Raw genomic sequence first — 17,363 nt, 5'->3', positions numbered from 1 at the left:
AAGACACCCACACTGCATTCTAAGACCCTTCAGAAAAGTTGTTCCTTATCTAAGATGGCACAGGCATAAAAGAGGATGGCACACCTTTCCCCATATGCTTGGAATTATGTAGCCTGTCCACGGTCCCTGTCACAGTGTGAGTGCTGTGTAATACTTGTCCTACTGCATTGTGTAGGGGACTGGGACAAGAAAGCAAAGCTGGGTCTGGAGAGATGGCTCAGAGGTTAAGAGCACCGATTGTTCTTCCAGAGGTCCTGAGTTCAATTCCCAGCAACCACATGGTGGCTCACTACCATCTGCAATGCGATCTGGCGCCCTCTTCTGTATACATAATAAATAAATAAATCTTTAAAAAAAAAAAAAAGAAAGAAAGAAAAGAAAGCAAAGCTGGCCTGGTTTTGGTTTGTAGTTGCTTGGCTTTGGAGATACAGAGGGCCTGTCCTAACAGACTTCACACTCTAAATAATAGTCTGCTCCCATGTTTCTGACACAGTGCAGCCGGCCACTCCCTTGTGATTGGTTGGTGGGGCCTATCTGCAGTACCATACATTTTGATGCTCCTGGTGTAGTCAAAGCTTACACTATTCCAGTCGCTTTTCTCCAAGACCTAACAAAATGTCCTCGACATGCAATATCTTTGCAACTGTATGTACACACCATATCTCCCACCTACTACCTATGATGCAAAAAGTTCTGCCAGACCTTGGATCCTAATTTATGACTGGGGAAATGAGAATGTGAAAAATACATACATGGGTACAAACTGTTCCAAACTCGAGCTGTCCAGAGATGGGTGCATGCTTCTGCCCTGATGCCTTCTCAGGAATCAGCTTCAGTAGCCATTTTATGCCACCTTAAACTGAGTCTTGGGGAATTGGTCAGCCAGAAGGGAGTTCTGAAAAGAAAATGGTGCATAGGCAGGCATCCCAGGCCTAGAAGGACTTTTAATTGTTGTTTGCTCAGAGCATGGAACCCTATCTCCAAGTCTGAGGCTCTGAGATGCGCCACTGCAGCTAGGGAGAGTGGCCTCTTTCAGTCTTGACCATGTCTCTTCTCTTCCTTTGCAGTAAAAATGAGGACAGAACACAGACTGGCCATGTGCTGGGCGGCCCACAGCCCGGGGGTGCAGCTGTGGCAGCTGATCGAGGGCTGTCCCCAGTGGTCTTCATTCTCACTCGGCTGCTCACTCATTTGGCTATGCTTGTGGGGGCCACTCAGAATCCCCAGGTACTTGTCATAAGCTGCTACACGGCCCTTTTGTCTTCAACCTGCTCCCCGGTGCCTGTGGAGTAGGAGTACATTGTTGGTACCCAATCTGCCAGGTGACAGAAACCTAAGGTCTCCTGACCTTTTTCACCACACAGAATGGGATGAAGTGCTTTTCAGATCATATAAAATCCATTTTTTTTTTCCTTCCCCAAACAGTCTCACTATGCAGCCCTGGCTGTCCTAGAACTCACTCTGTAGCCCAGGCTAGCCACAGACTCAGAGATCCACCTGTCTGTGCCTCCTGAGTGCTGGGATTAAAGGCATGCACCACCAAGCAAGCATTTTTCATTTTTATTAGTATTTTTTCACAGTGCTCCAGAGGTCAGAGTTCTATCACTGAATGATACCTAGCCCAGCTTTTTAAAACAGACACCAACTAATTTTCTGTGTTTATGAGACTAGATCTCATCTGTACAGAGTGTAAGGATCAAATCCACTTTCAGAGTGCAGCATGGGGAGGCCAAGGTCATCCATGCTGTATCTCCTTCATATCAACACTGGCCAAGAGGACAGAAAGTTCAAGGTTAGGTCATCTACTGTCAGACAAGACCACAGCCTGCTTCTACCTGTCTCCTCCACCTCTGCCGTTACATCACACAGCTTAGAAGACAGCCTCTGACTTGATGCTGGTGTCTTTCTCTTCCTGGCCTCTCCTGAGCTCACATTTCCTCTGTCCATGAGATGTTCTGAACATTTGTTTCCTCGCTCCCAGGCCCTGATCAGGATCATTAAGCCTCAGGTTCTGGACCCACAAGCCTTCCTGCAGCAGCACATCCAGAGAAACCTGGAACAGCTAACCAAGATGCTGGGCAGGAGTGCAGACGAGACCATCCACGTGGTACACCTCACCCTGTGCAGTTTGCTCAAGGAGCAGCATCCTGTGTTTGGCCAGAGTAAGCAACGTGGGCAAGGGCTAAGCTAGGCTGAGGATCACTTCCCATGGCTCCTCCTCAGTGAGTGAAAACTCAACTTGAGCTAAGCATGGTGACCATAATCCTAGTACTTGGGAAGCTGAGGCAGGGGTATTGTGAGTTCAAGACCAGTATGGGCTTCACAGTAAAATCCTTTTTCAAATAAACAGAGATGGGATGGGAGAAAAAGCATGAACTCTTACTGGGGTGAAGAGGTTGCTCTGTTGCCCCACCCACCCACATATCTAACAAGGACCTTTGACCTTTGCTTCTCAGAACACACAAGTGCAAACACACATGTCATCCAAAGCAGGTGACATGTGCCCAAGAATCAGTCACTATCCTTGCTTCTGCTCTTTACTGAGACTCCCATGGCTGTGCACTAGCCCCGTAGTTGACAATGGACTTTTTCCATGTACACTACTTACTCAAGAAAAACAGGCACTGCTCACTGGGCTGATGCATCTGTCCTAACCGTCTAAATCTACTGAGAAAGGTAATGAGTGTCACTGGAGATGGCATCATTGAGAATGACTTTGTTTGGGATTTTTGTTTGTTTTCCGAGATGAGGTTTCCCTGTGTAATAGCTCTGGCTGTCCTGGAACTCACTTGGAGACCAGGCTGGCCTCAGACTCAGAGACCACCCGCTTCTGCCTCCCAAATCATCAGTGTGAAGAGCACTGTATGTTTACTTTATTAGGGTGGGGGCGCACACTTGCCTCGCCTGTGTACGGCAGAAGACAACTTTCAGAGTTAGCCCTCACCTTCCACCTTGTTGAGAGGAGGTCTCTCTTGGGCTGCTGCTGTGCATGGTCAAGGCCAGCTGGCCTGTGAGCTTGGATGCGATGCTCCTGAAACCAGCTCCGTCCAGCTCCTGAAGCACCTGAATAACAGCTTCTCTGTGGGTCCTGGGATAGAACTCAGGTTGTCAGGCTTGCATAGCAAGTGCCTTTACCCATGAAACCAACCTTCTAGACCACTGTGGGGTTTTGTCTGTTGTCTTTCTGAGACAGAGTTTCTCTGTGTAGCCTTGCCTGTCCTGGAACTTAGTTTGTAGACCAGGCTGGCCTCAACTCAGAGAGTTCACCTGCTTCTGCCTCAGGCATGCTGGGATTAAAGGCGTGCGCCACCATGCTTGACCTACCGTGTTACTTTAAAATAAGGCAATAACAACAAAAAGTGCCACCTGCAAACAGGAACCTCACTCCTCTTGGCCTGCCTCCCCAGTCAGATTTCAGGGTATTTACTATTTAGTAAAACCTCATTTTCCTGAAAGTCCATTGTTTTGGTGTGAGGGAGTCCTAGAAGCCTGCCACTACCTCGGGATCTACACCACCCACCCTCCCGGGTCCTGCCTGCTCTGGCTGGGGTCTGGGGTAGCAGCTGGAGTGGCTGGTGGTGGCACGGGCTACTGTCACTGCTCCAGAGCTTGGGATTTTAAACTCTGTTCTTGGTACTTTTGTTCAGAATGGCTTTGTGGTAGCCACATGGAATCAGAGGAACTGACTGAGGTTGAGATGTCGACACAAAGGTGGCAGCAGCAGATGATTGCATCAGGGACTGTTAACATCCTCAGGGTACTTAGGAAGGTACTTCCTGTTGTGCCTTGGGTGTGAGACTCCTGAAGAGACCACCAGAGACAGGAACTCACCGAAATGCAAAAACAAGGTTTATTTCAATTCAAGCCGCAGCAGGGACCTTGGATGAGCACCCTGACACAGCGGAGGCTAGAGGAGGTGGCCGCCCCCCTGCATGCTCAGGTTTTAAAGGCAAAAGCCATAAGGTTACATCAGTTAGGGGTGCTAGTATGGGTACAATTCTGATTGGCTCAAGTTTTAGGGGCTTTTCAGAATTTCTGTGTTATCTTACTTTGTAGTTTTAACCAGTTGTTTGTCAAACTGTATAGACTACCTCCGGCACTGAGCATTCTGTGGTCAATCATTTGTCACCAGATAGTCCTTCAAACATGCTGACTTTGTCCCTTGACCTATGTCAGCAGCTCTGAGAATCTTGAAACTCAGGCCAGTTTCAAGCTGGGGTGATGGGCTTGCTTGAAATGGGGGTGCTTTGGTTCTTCACTTCCCCCAGATGGAATATTCTGTTGACACTTATTTTGTGCTTACTGTATGCAGGCTGCTATGGGTACTTAGGAAGGTACTTCCCCTACATGGAATGTTCTGTTGGCAAGTATTCCGTGCTTACTGTATGCAGGCTGTATGGCTCTTGTTTTAGGACAACCCACACATTCTTATTTTATTTGTAGGGAAGTTAAATTTTAGTGCAGAATTGTCAACCAAAGGTTGCAGAAACGACTGGGAGAAGCATTTTGAAGCTCTTCTTCTACCTGAATTGGAGGTGAGTGTGACTGTCACTTCTCTAGAGTAGGAGGAGGGTCTCCCACATAACTGCTGAGCAGGCTTTGCCCATCATCCCTGGGGAAGGGCTGCAGGGGCCTCTACTAAGCCTCAGATTTCAGTATCCTCAACCTATAGCCTGTTTATCATCACTGAGGATGGCAGGAGATGAGGGTATGAAGCAGACCTGCTGTCCTATAGAGAGACACGCTAGGATGCACAGCGGCTGGAGATGAAGTGCTCTTCTGTCAGATAAGAACATGGCTGAGAGGAAGGAGGCATACCATAAGTGAAGTGAGGAAGGGGATGAAAGAAGAGCAATGGGTACAGACCTCTTAGTCCCCTGTATACAGGGAGGGAAACCCTGCAGCAAAGTACAGTTGGATTGTAATAGAAGCCAGCAATGGGACAGGGAGATAAGGAGGGAGCCACAGTAAAGTTATGTAGCTGGATTCTAAAAATTCTTATTAATAAAATCAAACCCGAGGCGAGTTATTGGGGTCCATGCTGGTAGATCAGAGAGACAGAACAAGCCACAGCTATCTCACCTCGCTGGATCCTCAGCTGGTCTTGTCTCCTCAGACTGGAGGCCTCTGAGTCCTCATCCGGAATGGGTCTCAGCTGAACTGTGATGCTCGAAAGCCTGAAGCTTAACCAGCCACATGCTTAACCAGCCAAATGCTTAACTAGCCAAATGCTTCTAGTTTCTGGTCCTCACGCCTTATATATCTTTCTTCTTTCTACCACCACTCCCTGGGATTAAAGGCTGGCTTTCTTGGATTAAAGGCGTGTCACCATGCTTGGCTATTTCCAATGTGGCCTTGAACTCACAGAGATCCAGAGGGATTTCTATCTCTGGAATGCTAGGATTAAAGGTGTGAGTGCCACCATTTTCTAGCCTTTGTATCTAGTGGCTGTCTGTTCTCTGACCCCAGATAAATTTATTAAGGTACACAATATTTTGGGGAACACAATACCACCACAAAGTTATCTGTGTCCCAGCCCGTGTGCAACAGTGTTGCAGTCGAGAATTCTGTATCATTTTCTCTGTCCAGCATCTTGACAAAAACTTGGCAGCTATAAATGCTCTTATCAGCCAAGATGAGCGCATCAGCTCCAACCCCGTGGCCAAAATCATATATGGGGACCCAGCAACCTTCCTGTCTCACTTGCCCCAAGAAAGTGTGGTTCATTGCTCAAGGATTTGGAGCTGCAGGAAGAAGATCACAGTGGAGTACCTGCAGCATATTGTGGAACAGAAAAATGGCAAAGAAACCGTGCCTGTTCTCTGGCACTTCCTCCAGAAGGTAAGGTACAAGTGACTCCTGGGGGGCCTTGCTTTTCCTGTGCAGAGGATTCCCAGGAACCAGGCAGCCCTGAACCTTTGCTCAGAACAGTGGTTCCTAGGCCAGAGCTCTGAGCAGCTGCCAGTGCTGTGGCTCTAATGGAAAGTTGGTAGCGGACTCAGGAGAAAGGGAGGTCTTCAGCCCTTGCCTACAGTCTCAGGCAGTCTGAAGCTTAGTCACATGTAAAACACATGTGAGTTGGTCAGTGGTCATCTGAAGAGAACTTGAGGGCCAGGAGGCTACCTGGCCACTCAGCAACAACAACAAAGGTACAGGTCTTGAGCCATGTCTCTTCCTCTTGACTTGGAGCGGATGGCTATCTGCAGTGCGTGCTGACTGCAAATATTATAAAAAATATAAAGACTTCCTCCCAACCTTTGAACCTTCTAGGCATAGACTGAAGTTGGGAATGTGAGCTGGAAGCAGGTTGGAGAGCTATGAGATGCAGCAATCCTGTCTAAGACCCAGAAACACACACAGTTCCTGATCCACTGGATTTCTCGTCCACAGTGGTTTTTTTTATTTCCCTGAGGACCAGTGTTTGCGGCTAGCACAGTGATTCAGAAACTCCTGGTGTTCACTAAAGTAACCTCCTCCTGTCAATGCTTTGACTTCTCTTGGGTAGTTTTCTTTGCCTGAAGGAGCTCGGGTCTGAGGCTTTGGAACAATAGCCACTACTAACTGCTTGGCCTTTTGCTTACACCTTCTCACACACTCAGTCACATGGGCATTTCTTTATCTTCATAATTTTAATAATTATAATTATTAATATAAAATATATACAATAAGGGTTTCCATGTTACATTTCTACACATACACAGAGAATGCACTGATGAATCCTGCCTCTTCCTTCCATCTGCTGCCCAACAGATGGGCTGAGAAAGTGGTCACATCATCAAATCACTGTCTTTCTCTGTCCACATGGATCATGCTGGAGACCAGTGGAGTTGAATGGTGATTACTGTCCTACCTCTAAGTCGACTTCTCTTAGCCTGTACATATGAGTGTGTGGTATTTATCTTTCTGATTCTGACTTATTGCATTTGCTAAAGTGACCTCTTACAGCTGGAGAGATGGCTCAGCTGTTAAGAGCACTGGCTGCTCTTCCAGAGGACCTAAGTTTAATTTCTAGCAATCACATGGTAGCTCACAACCATCTATAATGGGATCTGATACCCTCTTCTGGCATGCAGACAAGCATGCATAGAACTCATGTATGAAAGTAAATCTTAAAAACAAATGTACAGTGACCTAAACCAACTGTATCCACTTTTCTGAAGACAGCAAGATTTTATTCATCTTGTGCTCTGTGTCTGAGTGTCTGCCTTTGAGATATATGCCACACATTCTCTGCCCATTCATCTGCTGACAGACATCTAGGCTGAAACTGTCTTAGCTCTTGTTACTAACGTCACAGAAAAACGTGGATGTGCATGTGTGTCTTTGGTCTGTTGATCTCATTTCCTTTGAGTACATAAGCAGAGGGAAGGCTAGGCTTGTGGAAATTAACATTTAAGTTTTTGAGGCCCCTCCATACTCTTGGACATAATAGCCGTTCTAATTCACACTCAACCTCAATGTTGCTCCGTTCTCCACATCCTGGCCAGAATCTGCCACTTGCTCTTTCCTTCACTCGCCTGCTGATGAGGGAAGCCGGGGATGGTATCCTGTGCAGCTCTGCTTGGTCTCTGATAACTAGTGATATGTGGCGTTTCTTCATATACTTGCTGGCCATCTTTTCTTTTGAGAAGTATCTTTTCAGATCATTTGCCCATTGTTAATGGGATTGTTCGGATTGTTTTTGAGTTCCTCACATACTCTGCACATGATCCTTTTTAAGGCAAAAGGTAAACCTTTACTTCTCTTCTGTAGACTGTCTTCACCCCATTGACTGCTCCCTTTCCTGAACAGAACAGAAGGTTTCCAGTCTGGCAGAGCCCCACTTGTCAATTAGTGCTTTTGGATTCCTGCCCAGAAACCACTCTTCACTTCAGCATGTTCCCCCTGTTTTCTCCTGGCAGTTTTGGGTCTTACATTTAGGTATTTGGTCCATCTTGGGGTGAGTTTTTTTTTCATACCAGATGAGACAGGATTCAGTCCCATTGGATTTCAGCACATAGGCTTGGCTCTGGGTGGGCTGTGTGTAGAACAGTGTAACACTGCAAGCCATTTGTGGGTACTTACAGAAAGAATGGGGTGAGCCTTTTCCTGTTTCTAAATTCTAGGGTACATCACTATGTAAAATGGGACTCTGACCAAATGAAATCAGCACACTAATCCCCCAGCACTCACAAAGTATACATGCCTGACAGCATTCCTTAGGTAAATTAGAGGCATCGCTACTAAACCATCTTCCTTTCTGCAGGAAGCAGAACTAAGGCTGGTGAAATTCTTGCCTGAGATCTTGGCCCTGCAAAGAGATCTAGTGAAACGATTCCAGAATGTTTCAGAAATGGAGTACAGTTCCATCAGAGGTTTTATTGGAAGTCACCCATCAGGTATGACTCTGCCCAAGCTCTAGAAGGAAATCAGGGCCCTCTAAGTTTAACAGAGGGAGGGACGAGGGCTCAGTAACCGGTGTGATGTGCCTTAAGCTTTCGGCATGAGGTGAGGTGACACTAATTCCAGCTAGCTCAGCTGCAGCAGGAAAGCAGAGTTGGGTCTGTCCAGAGCTTGTACCGGGTGGGTCAGAAGTTGGCTGTGTTGTAGTCACGGTTCTTACCAAATGCTTTACTCAACAGAGGGGCTGAGAAAGCAGTTCCAGGATCGGATCACTGTCTTTCTGTCCACATGGAACGCGCTGAGGCGGTCACTGGAGACCAATGGTAAGTGTCCTCCCCCAGCAGAGTGTCCCAACCGGATGTGCTACACACACACTGCTCCGAAACTCAGCTCCACCTGTCACAGCCAGCATCGTGCAAGCTCTCTAGGTGTCTTCAGATAGAGGCTGTCCTAGAGTGACTAGTGCTGTGATGAAACAGGATGACCAAAAGCAAGTTGGGGAGGAAGGGGTTATGTGGCTTATTTCTGCCTCAGCACTGTTCATCACCAAAGGAAGTCAGGACAGGAACTTAAGCAGGGCACAAACCTGGAGGCAGGAGCTGATGCAGAGGCCTTGGAGGGCTGCTGCTTACTCTCTAGCTCCCACGGCTTGCTCAGCCTGCCTTGTGATAAAACCCAGGACCACCAGCCCAAGGATGGCACCACCCACAATGGACTTGGCCCTCCTCCATCAATCACTAATTAAGAAAATGCCCTACAGCTGGGTCTTATGAGGGGAGGCATTTTCTCAATTGAGGCTCCCTACTCTAAATTCTAGCTTGTGTCAAGTTGACATAAGACTAGCCAGCACAGAGGATCTCAGAAGTATGATGGCATTAGAGCCTCCATCTTCTTGAATCCATCTCTTGAAAACTTGTCAGCATGTCTGTTAGAGGCAAGACCTTCAAACGAGCACCCTGCTCTGTGTTAGCTGCTGGGACCAAGTCTGTGTGCCTCTTTCCCTCACCTTGATGAAACAGCATCCTCTCGCTAAGGAATAACCCTGTCATTTCCAGGTGAGATCAAGCTACCAGAAGACTTCTGCCGCTCCGAGTTGGATCTGGATGCTGAATTTGAGGTCATCCTTCCACGTCGACGGGGCCTGGGCCTCTGTGCCACTGCCTTAGTCAGCTACTTAATTAGCCTGCACAACCACATGGTCTACATGGTGCAGAAGTTCTCTGAGGAAAACAACAGGTGTGTGCACAAGGCAACTGATGGGGGCGCTTGTCCAGCCCTAGGCTCCTGAGTCCCTGCCAACTTCTGCTCTTCCATGGCAGACCTCCCTTAGCCGCTCTCTCCAGAATCCTCCATAGATAAACAGCTTTCACCTGCTCAGACCACGGAACTGAAGAGGGCGTGTCCCCATGGGTCTGCTCTCAATAGCAATTGTGTGTCTGTGTCCCTCAGCTATTCTGTAGATACCTCTGAGGTTACTGACCAGCATGTCATCAGCTATGAGGTGGAACGGGACCTGACTCCACTGATTCTCTCCAACTGCCAGTACCAAGTGCGTCAGGGTGGAGAAACCTCACAAGAGTTTGACCTAGAGAAGATCCAGCGGCAGATCAGCAGCCGCTTCCTCCAGGGCAAGCCCAGGCTGACCCTCAAGGTAGGCTGATCCTGCTTCTACTTATGTGCTTGGTATGTCTGTAAGGAATGAGACCCTTTGGATGTTTTGAGGGACACAAGTGTGCACTATACCACCCACAATCCCCTCTGGATCATCTCCTTGCCACCCAGAGCATGCATGGCCACAGCGCCATCAGTCTCCTGGCTGTGGTGATCTCAAGATCTTTGTGCCACAATCCGCACCTCAGTCTCCCAAAGGCAGCCTCTGGTCTCAGTGGACTTAGCATTTAGTTTTTCTACCATAGTTAATATATATTCTACCATAATATATATATATATATATTTCTACCACTCTGCCATTGTTGCCCTGGTCCTCAGCATTCTATGCCCAGGGGCCAGTGCGCCTTCTGTGTGTCCTCATCCTCTAACTGCCATAGCCTGTCACTTTGGCCATTGTCCTGCTGCTCTCTGGATCATCTCTGTTATGGATGTCCTGCATGGCATCCTACTGCCGCCCTTCCCCTGCCGCCAAAGGCCCTGTGGCCTGGCTCCAGCTCAGTTTCCATTACCTTAACTCACTCGTCTGCCCTTACACATAGGATTCCTGCCACCCACGGCACACAATGGCAGAGCCACATCTCTGTTCTCTCATCTGGAGAGCTGGTGATCCTTCCAGTCCAGTCAGATACATTACATGTAGGTTTACTTATTCCCAGAGACATCCACAAGTTGATCGCATAGCCTCCAGTTAGGCTGTTGGCGCCTAGAGCTATTTCTGATTCACTCTGAGAGCCCTGTTGTCTGAGGTCTACACTGAACAGTTACTGAAGAATGAGCTGTCCCCCTCCACCTGTCCTCCCGGGACCCCGTGCGTATGCAGTGGAGTGCAGTGTTCTCTCAGGCGGTGTCTTTGGAGCCACGGTAGCAGGGCTGGCACCTGTGTGTCACTGTTTCCAAAGACAGTGTCTTCAGCAGACATCCCACAGCAATGCTGCCTTTCCCAGGAAGGCCGTGAGTAGCTGAGGGCCCACTGTGCATTTCACCTCTAAGAACGTCTCTTTCTCGATTTAGGGCATACCCACCCTGGTGTACAGACGTGACTGGGACTACGAGCATCTCTTCTTGAGCATCAAGAACAAAATGGCACAGGTGCACTTGATAGCCCTTTATCCACTACAGATAGCTCCAGCCTCATCCTGTGTCTACTGTGAGCTCTGGCATCTCAGTGTTTGAAGAACCCAGGACTCCTGTAAGCCCAGGCTGTCTACACAGGGAAACAGGGCAGCAGTTCAACAAACTTTCTTGTTCAGTTTAAACACACTGATGAGCAGGTTTCTTAATAACATATCACAGTTGTGTACGCTGAGGCTAAACAGCCAGAGAACTTCAATGTGTCCCTGCTCTTTCCTAGCAAGTCTGAGAAAGAGCCGAATAGCTATGTCTCCTCCTATGGTTGTTTTTGTTTTGTTTTATTGGGTTTTTTTTTCAAGACAGGGTTTCTTTGTGCAGTCCTGGCTGTGTTGGAACTAGCTCTGTAGACCAGGTTGGGCTCGAACTCACAGAGATCCACCTGCCTCTCCTTTCTGAATGCTGGGACTAAAGGCGTGCGCCAGCACTGCCTGGCTATAGGGCTGTTTTGAGGTTCCCTGAGTTTGTCTCTATTTCTGTGGAGTCTGGAGGGCTGCCTGCATGTAGTGTACACTGAGAGTTGGCTGTGTGCTTTCTGGAGAGCCTGTCCCAGCTCTAGCTTGAGCAACGACAAGGCTAAGCTCTTCTCTCCTGATGAGAAACAAGAAGCCCAACCATAACCCTAACCTTGCATTTTGCTCCCAGAACCCACTCACCAACTCAGCCATCAGTGCCATCCGTGGACAGCTGCAGTCCTACAGTGATGCCTGTGAAGCTCTGTCTATCATAGAAGTCACCCTGCGTTTCCTGAGCACAGCTGGCGGGGATCCTGGCATGGACCTGAATGTGTACATTCAAGATAACCTACAGATGGGTGATCAGACAGCTCTGATTTCAAAGGTAAGTGCTAGTGCTGAGCCTGGTGGTATATACCAGTCATCCCAGTACTCTGGAGGATGAGGCGGGAAGATTGCAAGTTCAAGGTAAGCCTGGGCTACAGAGTGCGTTCCAAGCCATAGTAGGGTACTAAGCAAGACCATGTCTCAGAACGGGGAGGGGTGTCTGTTGAAAAGTATTACATGGGAAATCGGCATGGCTTCCTACCTAATTCCACCATGTATCAATGTAGGAACCCCGGAAAAGAGAAAAATCAAGAGCATTCCTCACACAATCGGTCCACCATGCACACATCACACTTGAGACAGCAGAGTAACTAACGCATGGTCCATGCTGACCATCTGGGCTGAGCTCACCATCTGTGAGCACTGCAGGTCTGCAGTGTGTGATGTCATGACTGTTGCTGCAGAATGAGGAGACTGTTAAGGATGGGCCAGGTGAACTTGTGGAGAAGACTGTCCCACAACAAGGGGAACAGAATGTGCTCAAGACAGAAATGGGGGGGAGGATGTGCCTATGGTGTGACACATGGGTGACACATGTGGGACTTGTGCCTTCCACTGAGGTTGTGTGTCTCTTTCAGGTCTTAGACAGATGTCAGCTCAGACATGTCATTGCCCTCTGGCAGTTCCTATCTGCACATAAGTCAGAACAGCAGCTGCGGCTGAAGAAAGTGAGTTTCACTTGCTTTCCACTGTGGAGGGAGCAGGAAGCACCCAGGTCCCCCAGGTCTTAATGTCCACTTGTTGGTCCTTCGCTTCAGGAGGTGTTTCGGGAAATTGATGTGAAGTACAAAGAGGACCTCAGTCCACAGCATGCCAGGCTCCTCCGCACATTTCTGAATGAGGCAGGCCTGGACGCCTTCCTCCTGGAGCTCCATGAGATGATTGTGCTGAAACTCAGAGGCCCCAAGGCTGAAAGCAGCTTCAACCCCAGATGGAGGTATGGCCTTGTATGCTGCTGGCAGAATGCTCAGCTGTCCAGTGGCTTCCCCTGGACTTGAAGCTAGTCCTAACTTACCCAAGACCCCTTTTCTGCTCATTGTCCATGCATTTGGTATTTTTGTTCCTGTGGTTTTGGTTTTCAGTTTGTCAAGACAGGATTTCTCTGTGTAGCTCTGGCTGTCCTGGAACTCTAAATTCTACAGACCAGGCTAGTCTCAACTCAGGGATCCATCTTCCTCTGCCTCCTGAGTGCTGGGATTAAAGCGTGTGCCACCACTCCAGGCTTCGTTGGTTTTAATTTCTTGAGTTTTCTATTTGATGGTCGGAGGTTAGGGAAATGGCCCAGCAGGTTTGCTGGTTGTACAAGCATGGGGACTTGTGTTTAGATCCCTGGCACCCACTCAAAGTGTGGGTATGACGACATATGCCTATATCCCCAGCACCAGGGGTGTGGTAGAGGAAGACAGGCAGGTCCTGGGAACTTGCTGGCCAGCTGGCAAAAAAGTAAGTTCCATGTTCAGTAAGAGATCCTGTCTCAAAGAGAAAGTGGGAAGTGATAGAGTAAGATACACAATGCTGTCCTCTGGCCTCTGGATACACATGCACAAACATGTACATACCACACACAGGAAGGGCAGGCAAACAGGAAGGAAGGCTGGGGATGTAGCTCATTGGTAGAGTGTTTGCCTAGCATGCACAGAGCCCTGGATTCCTTCCTCAGTGCTGCAGAGATGGCCATGGTAACACACACCAGTAATCCTGGTTCTCAGGAGTTAGAAGCAGATACATGAAAACTACAAACAAACTCATACATTCTCCTTATAACAAGTAGACTTACTATGTCAAACCAGTGTTCACTGTAAAGTTAATTAAAAGCCACAGTGGTGTGAAAAGTCTACAGAACACGATTAGCCGTCTCTTCCAAGTATGTCGATCTAACGCTCCAACACCAGCTTCTCCTTTTCATGTGCACATCCCTACTGTGGAGGCACTTAATGGCTGGGCACATTTTACACTCATCAGTCATTCGTGAATGATGTTCTCTATTGTTTTTGCTTAATTTGGGCACTGTTTATCTCTTTTCAAACTTTTATTACATGTGTTTGTGTGTTTTCCCTGCATATAAGCCTGTGCACCACTTTAATGCCTGATTCCCTGGGTGGTCAGAAGGATTCTGATCACCTGGAACTGGAGTTAGAGAGATGGTGTGAGCCACCATGTGGGTGCTGAGAATCAAACCTGGGCTCTCTGATAGAACAGCCAGTGCTTAAAATCACTAAGGCATCTCTCCAGCCCTGGCTGTTTATCTCATAATGGTTTGAAAAGTTCTTTGTATAGAACAGAAATGAACCTTTTGTCAGCATTATATAAATGATCTCAAGCTTTAAGTTTATCAAGTGAAATCTGTTGATTTTTCTTATAAAGTATCTATAGGGAAACACACAAGCAAGAGTCTGCCTCATCATGCCCAGGATATAAAACAGCCTCATGTTTTCTGCTGCTACACCACACGTTTGTTTTATTGGCCAGTTATGTGTGGTGTGAGGCAAGGACTGAACTGTGACCTTTCTCCTGTCTTTCTGCTTTTTGAGACAAGGTCTTGCAGCCCAAGCAGGCAAAGAACTCAGTCTCCCTTCTAAAAGCTGGGGTGATAGGCATATGCTGCCTGTTCCTCTAAACATTCAAACGCCAGCTTTCCTCAGTCATCATTTTATATTTTCTCTTTCCTTCCAGAATATTATATGGCGTATGCCTATGTACATCTGTATTCTCTAAACTTAGATGAAAAGTCTCTACTGGCCTAGACTTAAAATACTAGCCCTGTTCTCCTTTCTAGAATTTGCAGTCTCTTACTATAAGAGTAAGAGAATACAATGGTGAGGCTTGATTTTTCCACATGGCCCCACTATTCACATTAGCCATGCCAAGAGCCATCTAGCTCTGCTGTGAGGCCAGCTCCCTCCACAGGAGGGTCGGCCCTGGGCTTCCACACCAGTACAGGAGTTTAGCTCTTGGCCTAACTAAGATTCTCAGCATGTCTGGTCTTGGCTGGTATGTTGGTCCACTGGATGGGCTGTGATGTCACAGAACTCTCTCTTGTCCCTTGGTTTCACAGCCTCAAGGACACTCTAGTAAGTTACATGGAGACTAAAGAGAGCGATGTCCTTCCAGAAGTGGAATCCCAGTTCCCAGAAGAGATCCTCATGTCCAGCTGCATCTCAGTGTGGAAAGCTGCTGCCACACGAAAGCAGGACCGGCAAGCGAGGTAGAGCATCTCAGTCTTCAAACATGGCTGGAAAGGAAGGTCTTCCCCTCCTCCATTAACAGATCCCAACACAGGCTGTGGCCTTTGTGTGAAGGAAAGTGTGGACGCTGCACTGGATTCAAAGCTTAGACACACCACACAAGCTGATGACTTTTTGAGAGCCATGCTATTTCTGGAACATGTGCCTGTTCCAAAACTTCCTCGGGCATGGCTATAGAAAATTGGTAATCAACTGCCTCTTGTACATTTCAGAAGAAACAAAGAGAATCACAGTCAGCTCCTGACCAACACTGATCCTCTTAAGGCTGCCAGCCTCTTACCTCATGTTTCATGGCCACCACTTGACTGCATAAAGAGAACACAGGGGTGGTGCATTTTTTCTGTTCTACTATCTATGTGCAGAAAGAATACATGCATTTGTTCTTCTAGTCCCTTAAGTTTTGAGTACTGCACACATATTTCTTTGTTTCCAAGCTGTATGAAAATTGCCACACTGAAAATGGCCACCCACACTAACCCATGGAAACCCAAGGTGTTTGTACAAGCTGTAAGGCCACATGAACAAGAGCTAATGTCAACCCAACCATAAGTCACTGCCAAATTACAAGGAAATAAAGCCAAACACTGAATGGGAAGGACAGTTGGTTGTTTTAACTCTTTGGCTCTTTACTCTTTCGGGGGCCCACAAGCTAGCTCCCAAATGAATCACACATGGAGGCTTATTCTTAATTATAAATGACCAGCCTTAGCTTGGCTTATTTCTAGCCAGCTTTTCTTAACTTTAAATTATCCCATCTACTTTTTGCCTCTGGGCTTTTACCTTCTTTATTTCTGTGTACCTTTCTTTACTTCTTACTCTGTGGCTTGCTGTGTAGCTGGATGGCTGGCCCCTGGTGTTCTCCTCCTTTTCTCTTGATCCTTTCTTTTTTTCTCCCAGATTTATCCTCCTATTTATTCTCTCTGCCTGCCAACCACACCAGTCCTTTCTCCTGCCTTGCTATTGGCCATTCAGCTCTTTATTAGACCATCAGTTGTTTTAGACAGGCTTCACAGAGTTAAGCAAATGCAACATAAAAGAATGTAATACATCTTTGTTTGCATCATTAAATAAATGTTCCACAGCATAAACAAATGTAACAAATCTTAAAATAATGTTCCACGACAAGAACACTGGACTAGGAGCATAGAACAATGAATAAATTGGAGAGCAGTGACTATAGGTAGGTGCTAGAGTACTTGCCCACCCTATGCAATGTCCTGTGTTTTCTCCGCAGCATGGCAAATGGGAAAGGTGACAATCAGCAATAAAGCATGGTAGACTGATGTCCAAAGCACTTTCCACATCTCATATCATGAGAGTTCAAATGAAAGTGTGCTAGTGTAAGCTTTGGTCAGAGGTATTTGGGTGCTGGGACTATGACTCAGGGTAAAGTTCAGTTGCTTAGCACTGTTAAAAAGAAAGGTATTTGGGGAATGCTGTAGAGAGTTACTGACTGTGTAGCTGTCCAATGAGCATTCAATGTGGTCTTCACTTCCCTGAGTACACATATCTGGCCCTTTCTTGAGTCTCAGCCAAGGCTGAGTACCAAGCAGTTCGAGAGAAGGCTGGAAACGAGCCCACCTGGTACTGCGCTGCCTTTCTGGCTGACAGTGTTGCCTCTTGGTGTTACAATCCACTCTGGGTCCCCTGATCCCTCTGGACTAATCCTCTTCCTGGCACTCACCACCACTTGCAGTGATGTAAGAACAGCCAGTGTTTACACATTGTGAAAAGACCATAGAAATGACTCCAAACAAGTGTAGCTTGGGTACAGGTGTATGGGTGACTCAAAGGCCACATCCCTGCTTGGGTAACAAGTTATCAAAGCTGCACCCCGGGGCTCCCTGACCAATTTACAGGTGCCTCCATAAGTCTCTCCTCCCCCAACATTGCTCACTACTTATGTAACTCCGGGACAAGTCCACTAAGCCTTGGGACTGTGTGGGCTTCAGAGCCCAGTGGGTTTCTCCTGAGCCTCCCACTGCCCTTCAGGAACCAGTGTTTCAGTTAGGAGGAAAGAGCTCCACAACAGATGGATAAAGTGTTAAACATCGGGCTGCAGAACTAACTGAGCCTGGAGAGGTGCTCAGTGGGC

At 47.5% G+C, this 17,363-nt stretch overlaps 1 protein-coding gene across 1 annotated transcript in view; it reads left to right on the top strand.

Annotated features, from left to right (window-relative positions):
* Positions 1 to 15,665, top strand: part of LOC114688093 (E3 ubiquitin-protein ligase RNF213-like) — a 96,017-nt gene extending 80,352 nt beyond the window's left edge. The window contains 13 exon segments of the mRNA XM_037201201.1: positions 1,068 to 1,227; positions 1,982 to 2,162; positions 4,444 to 4,535; positions 5,590 to 5,841; positions 8,246 to 8,378; positions 8,622 to 8,705; positions 9,438 to 9,618; positions 9,832 to 10,033; positions 11,065 to 11,142; positions 11,827 to 12,021; positions 12,602 to 12,691; positions 12,782 to 12,960; positions 15,079 to 15,665. Coding sequence (XP_037057096.1) covers positions 1,068 to 1,227; positions 1,982 to 2,162; positions 4,444 to 4,535; positions 5,590 to 5,841; positions 8,246 to 8,378; positions 8,622 to 8,705; positions 9,438 to 9,618; positions 9,832 to 10,033; positions 11,065 to 11,142; positions 11,827 to 12,021; positions 12,602 to 12,691; positions 12,782 to 12,960; positions 15,079 to 15,232 — 1,981 coding nt within the window. The 3' untranslated portion in view covers positions 15,233 to 15,665.
* Positions 15,666 to 17,363: the final 1,698 nt, after the last annotated feature.

Source organism: Peromyscus leucopus, chromosome 8b, assembly GCF_004664715.2.
Source record: "Peromyscus leucopus breed LL Stock chromosome 8b, UCI_PerLeu_2.1, whole genome shotgun sequence".
NCBI classification, from domain to species: Eukaryota; Metazoa; Chordata; class Mammalia; order Rodentia; family Cricetidae; genus Peromyscus; species Peromyscus leucopus.
The sequence above is the reverse complement of the archived record's forward strand: the minus strand, read 5'-3'. Positions and strand labels throughout refer to the sequence as shown.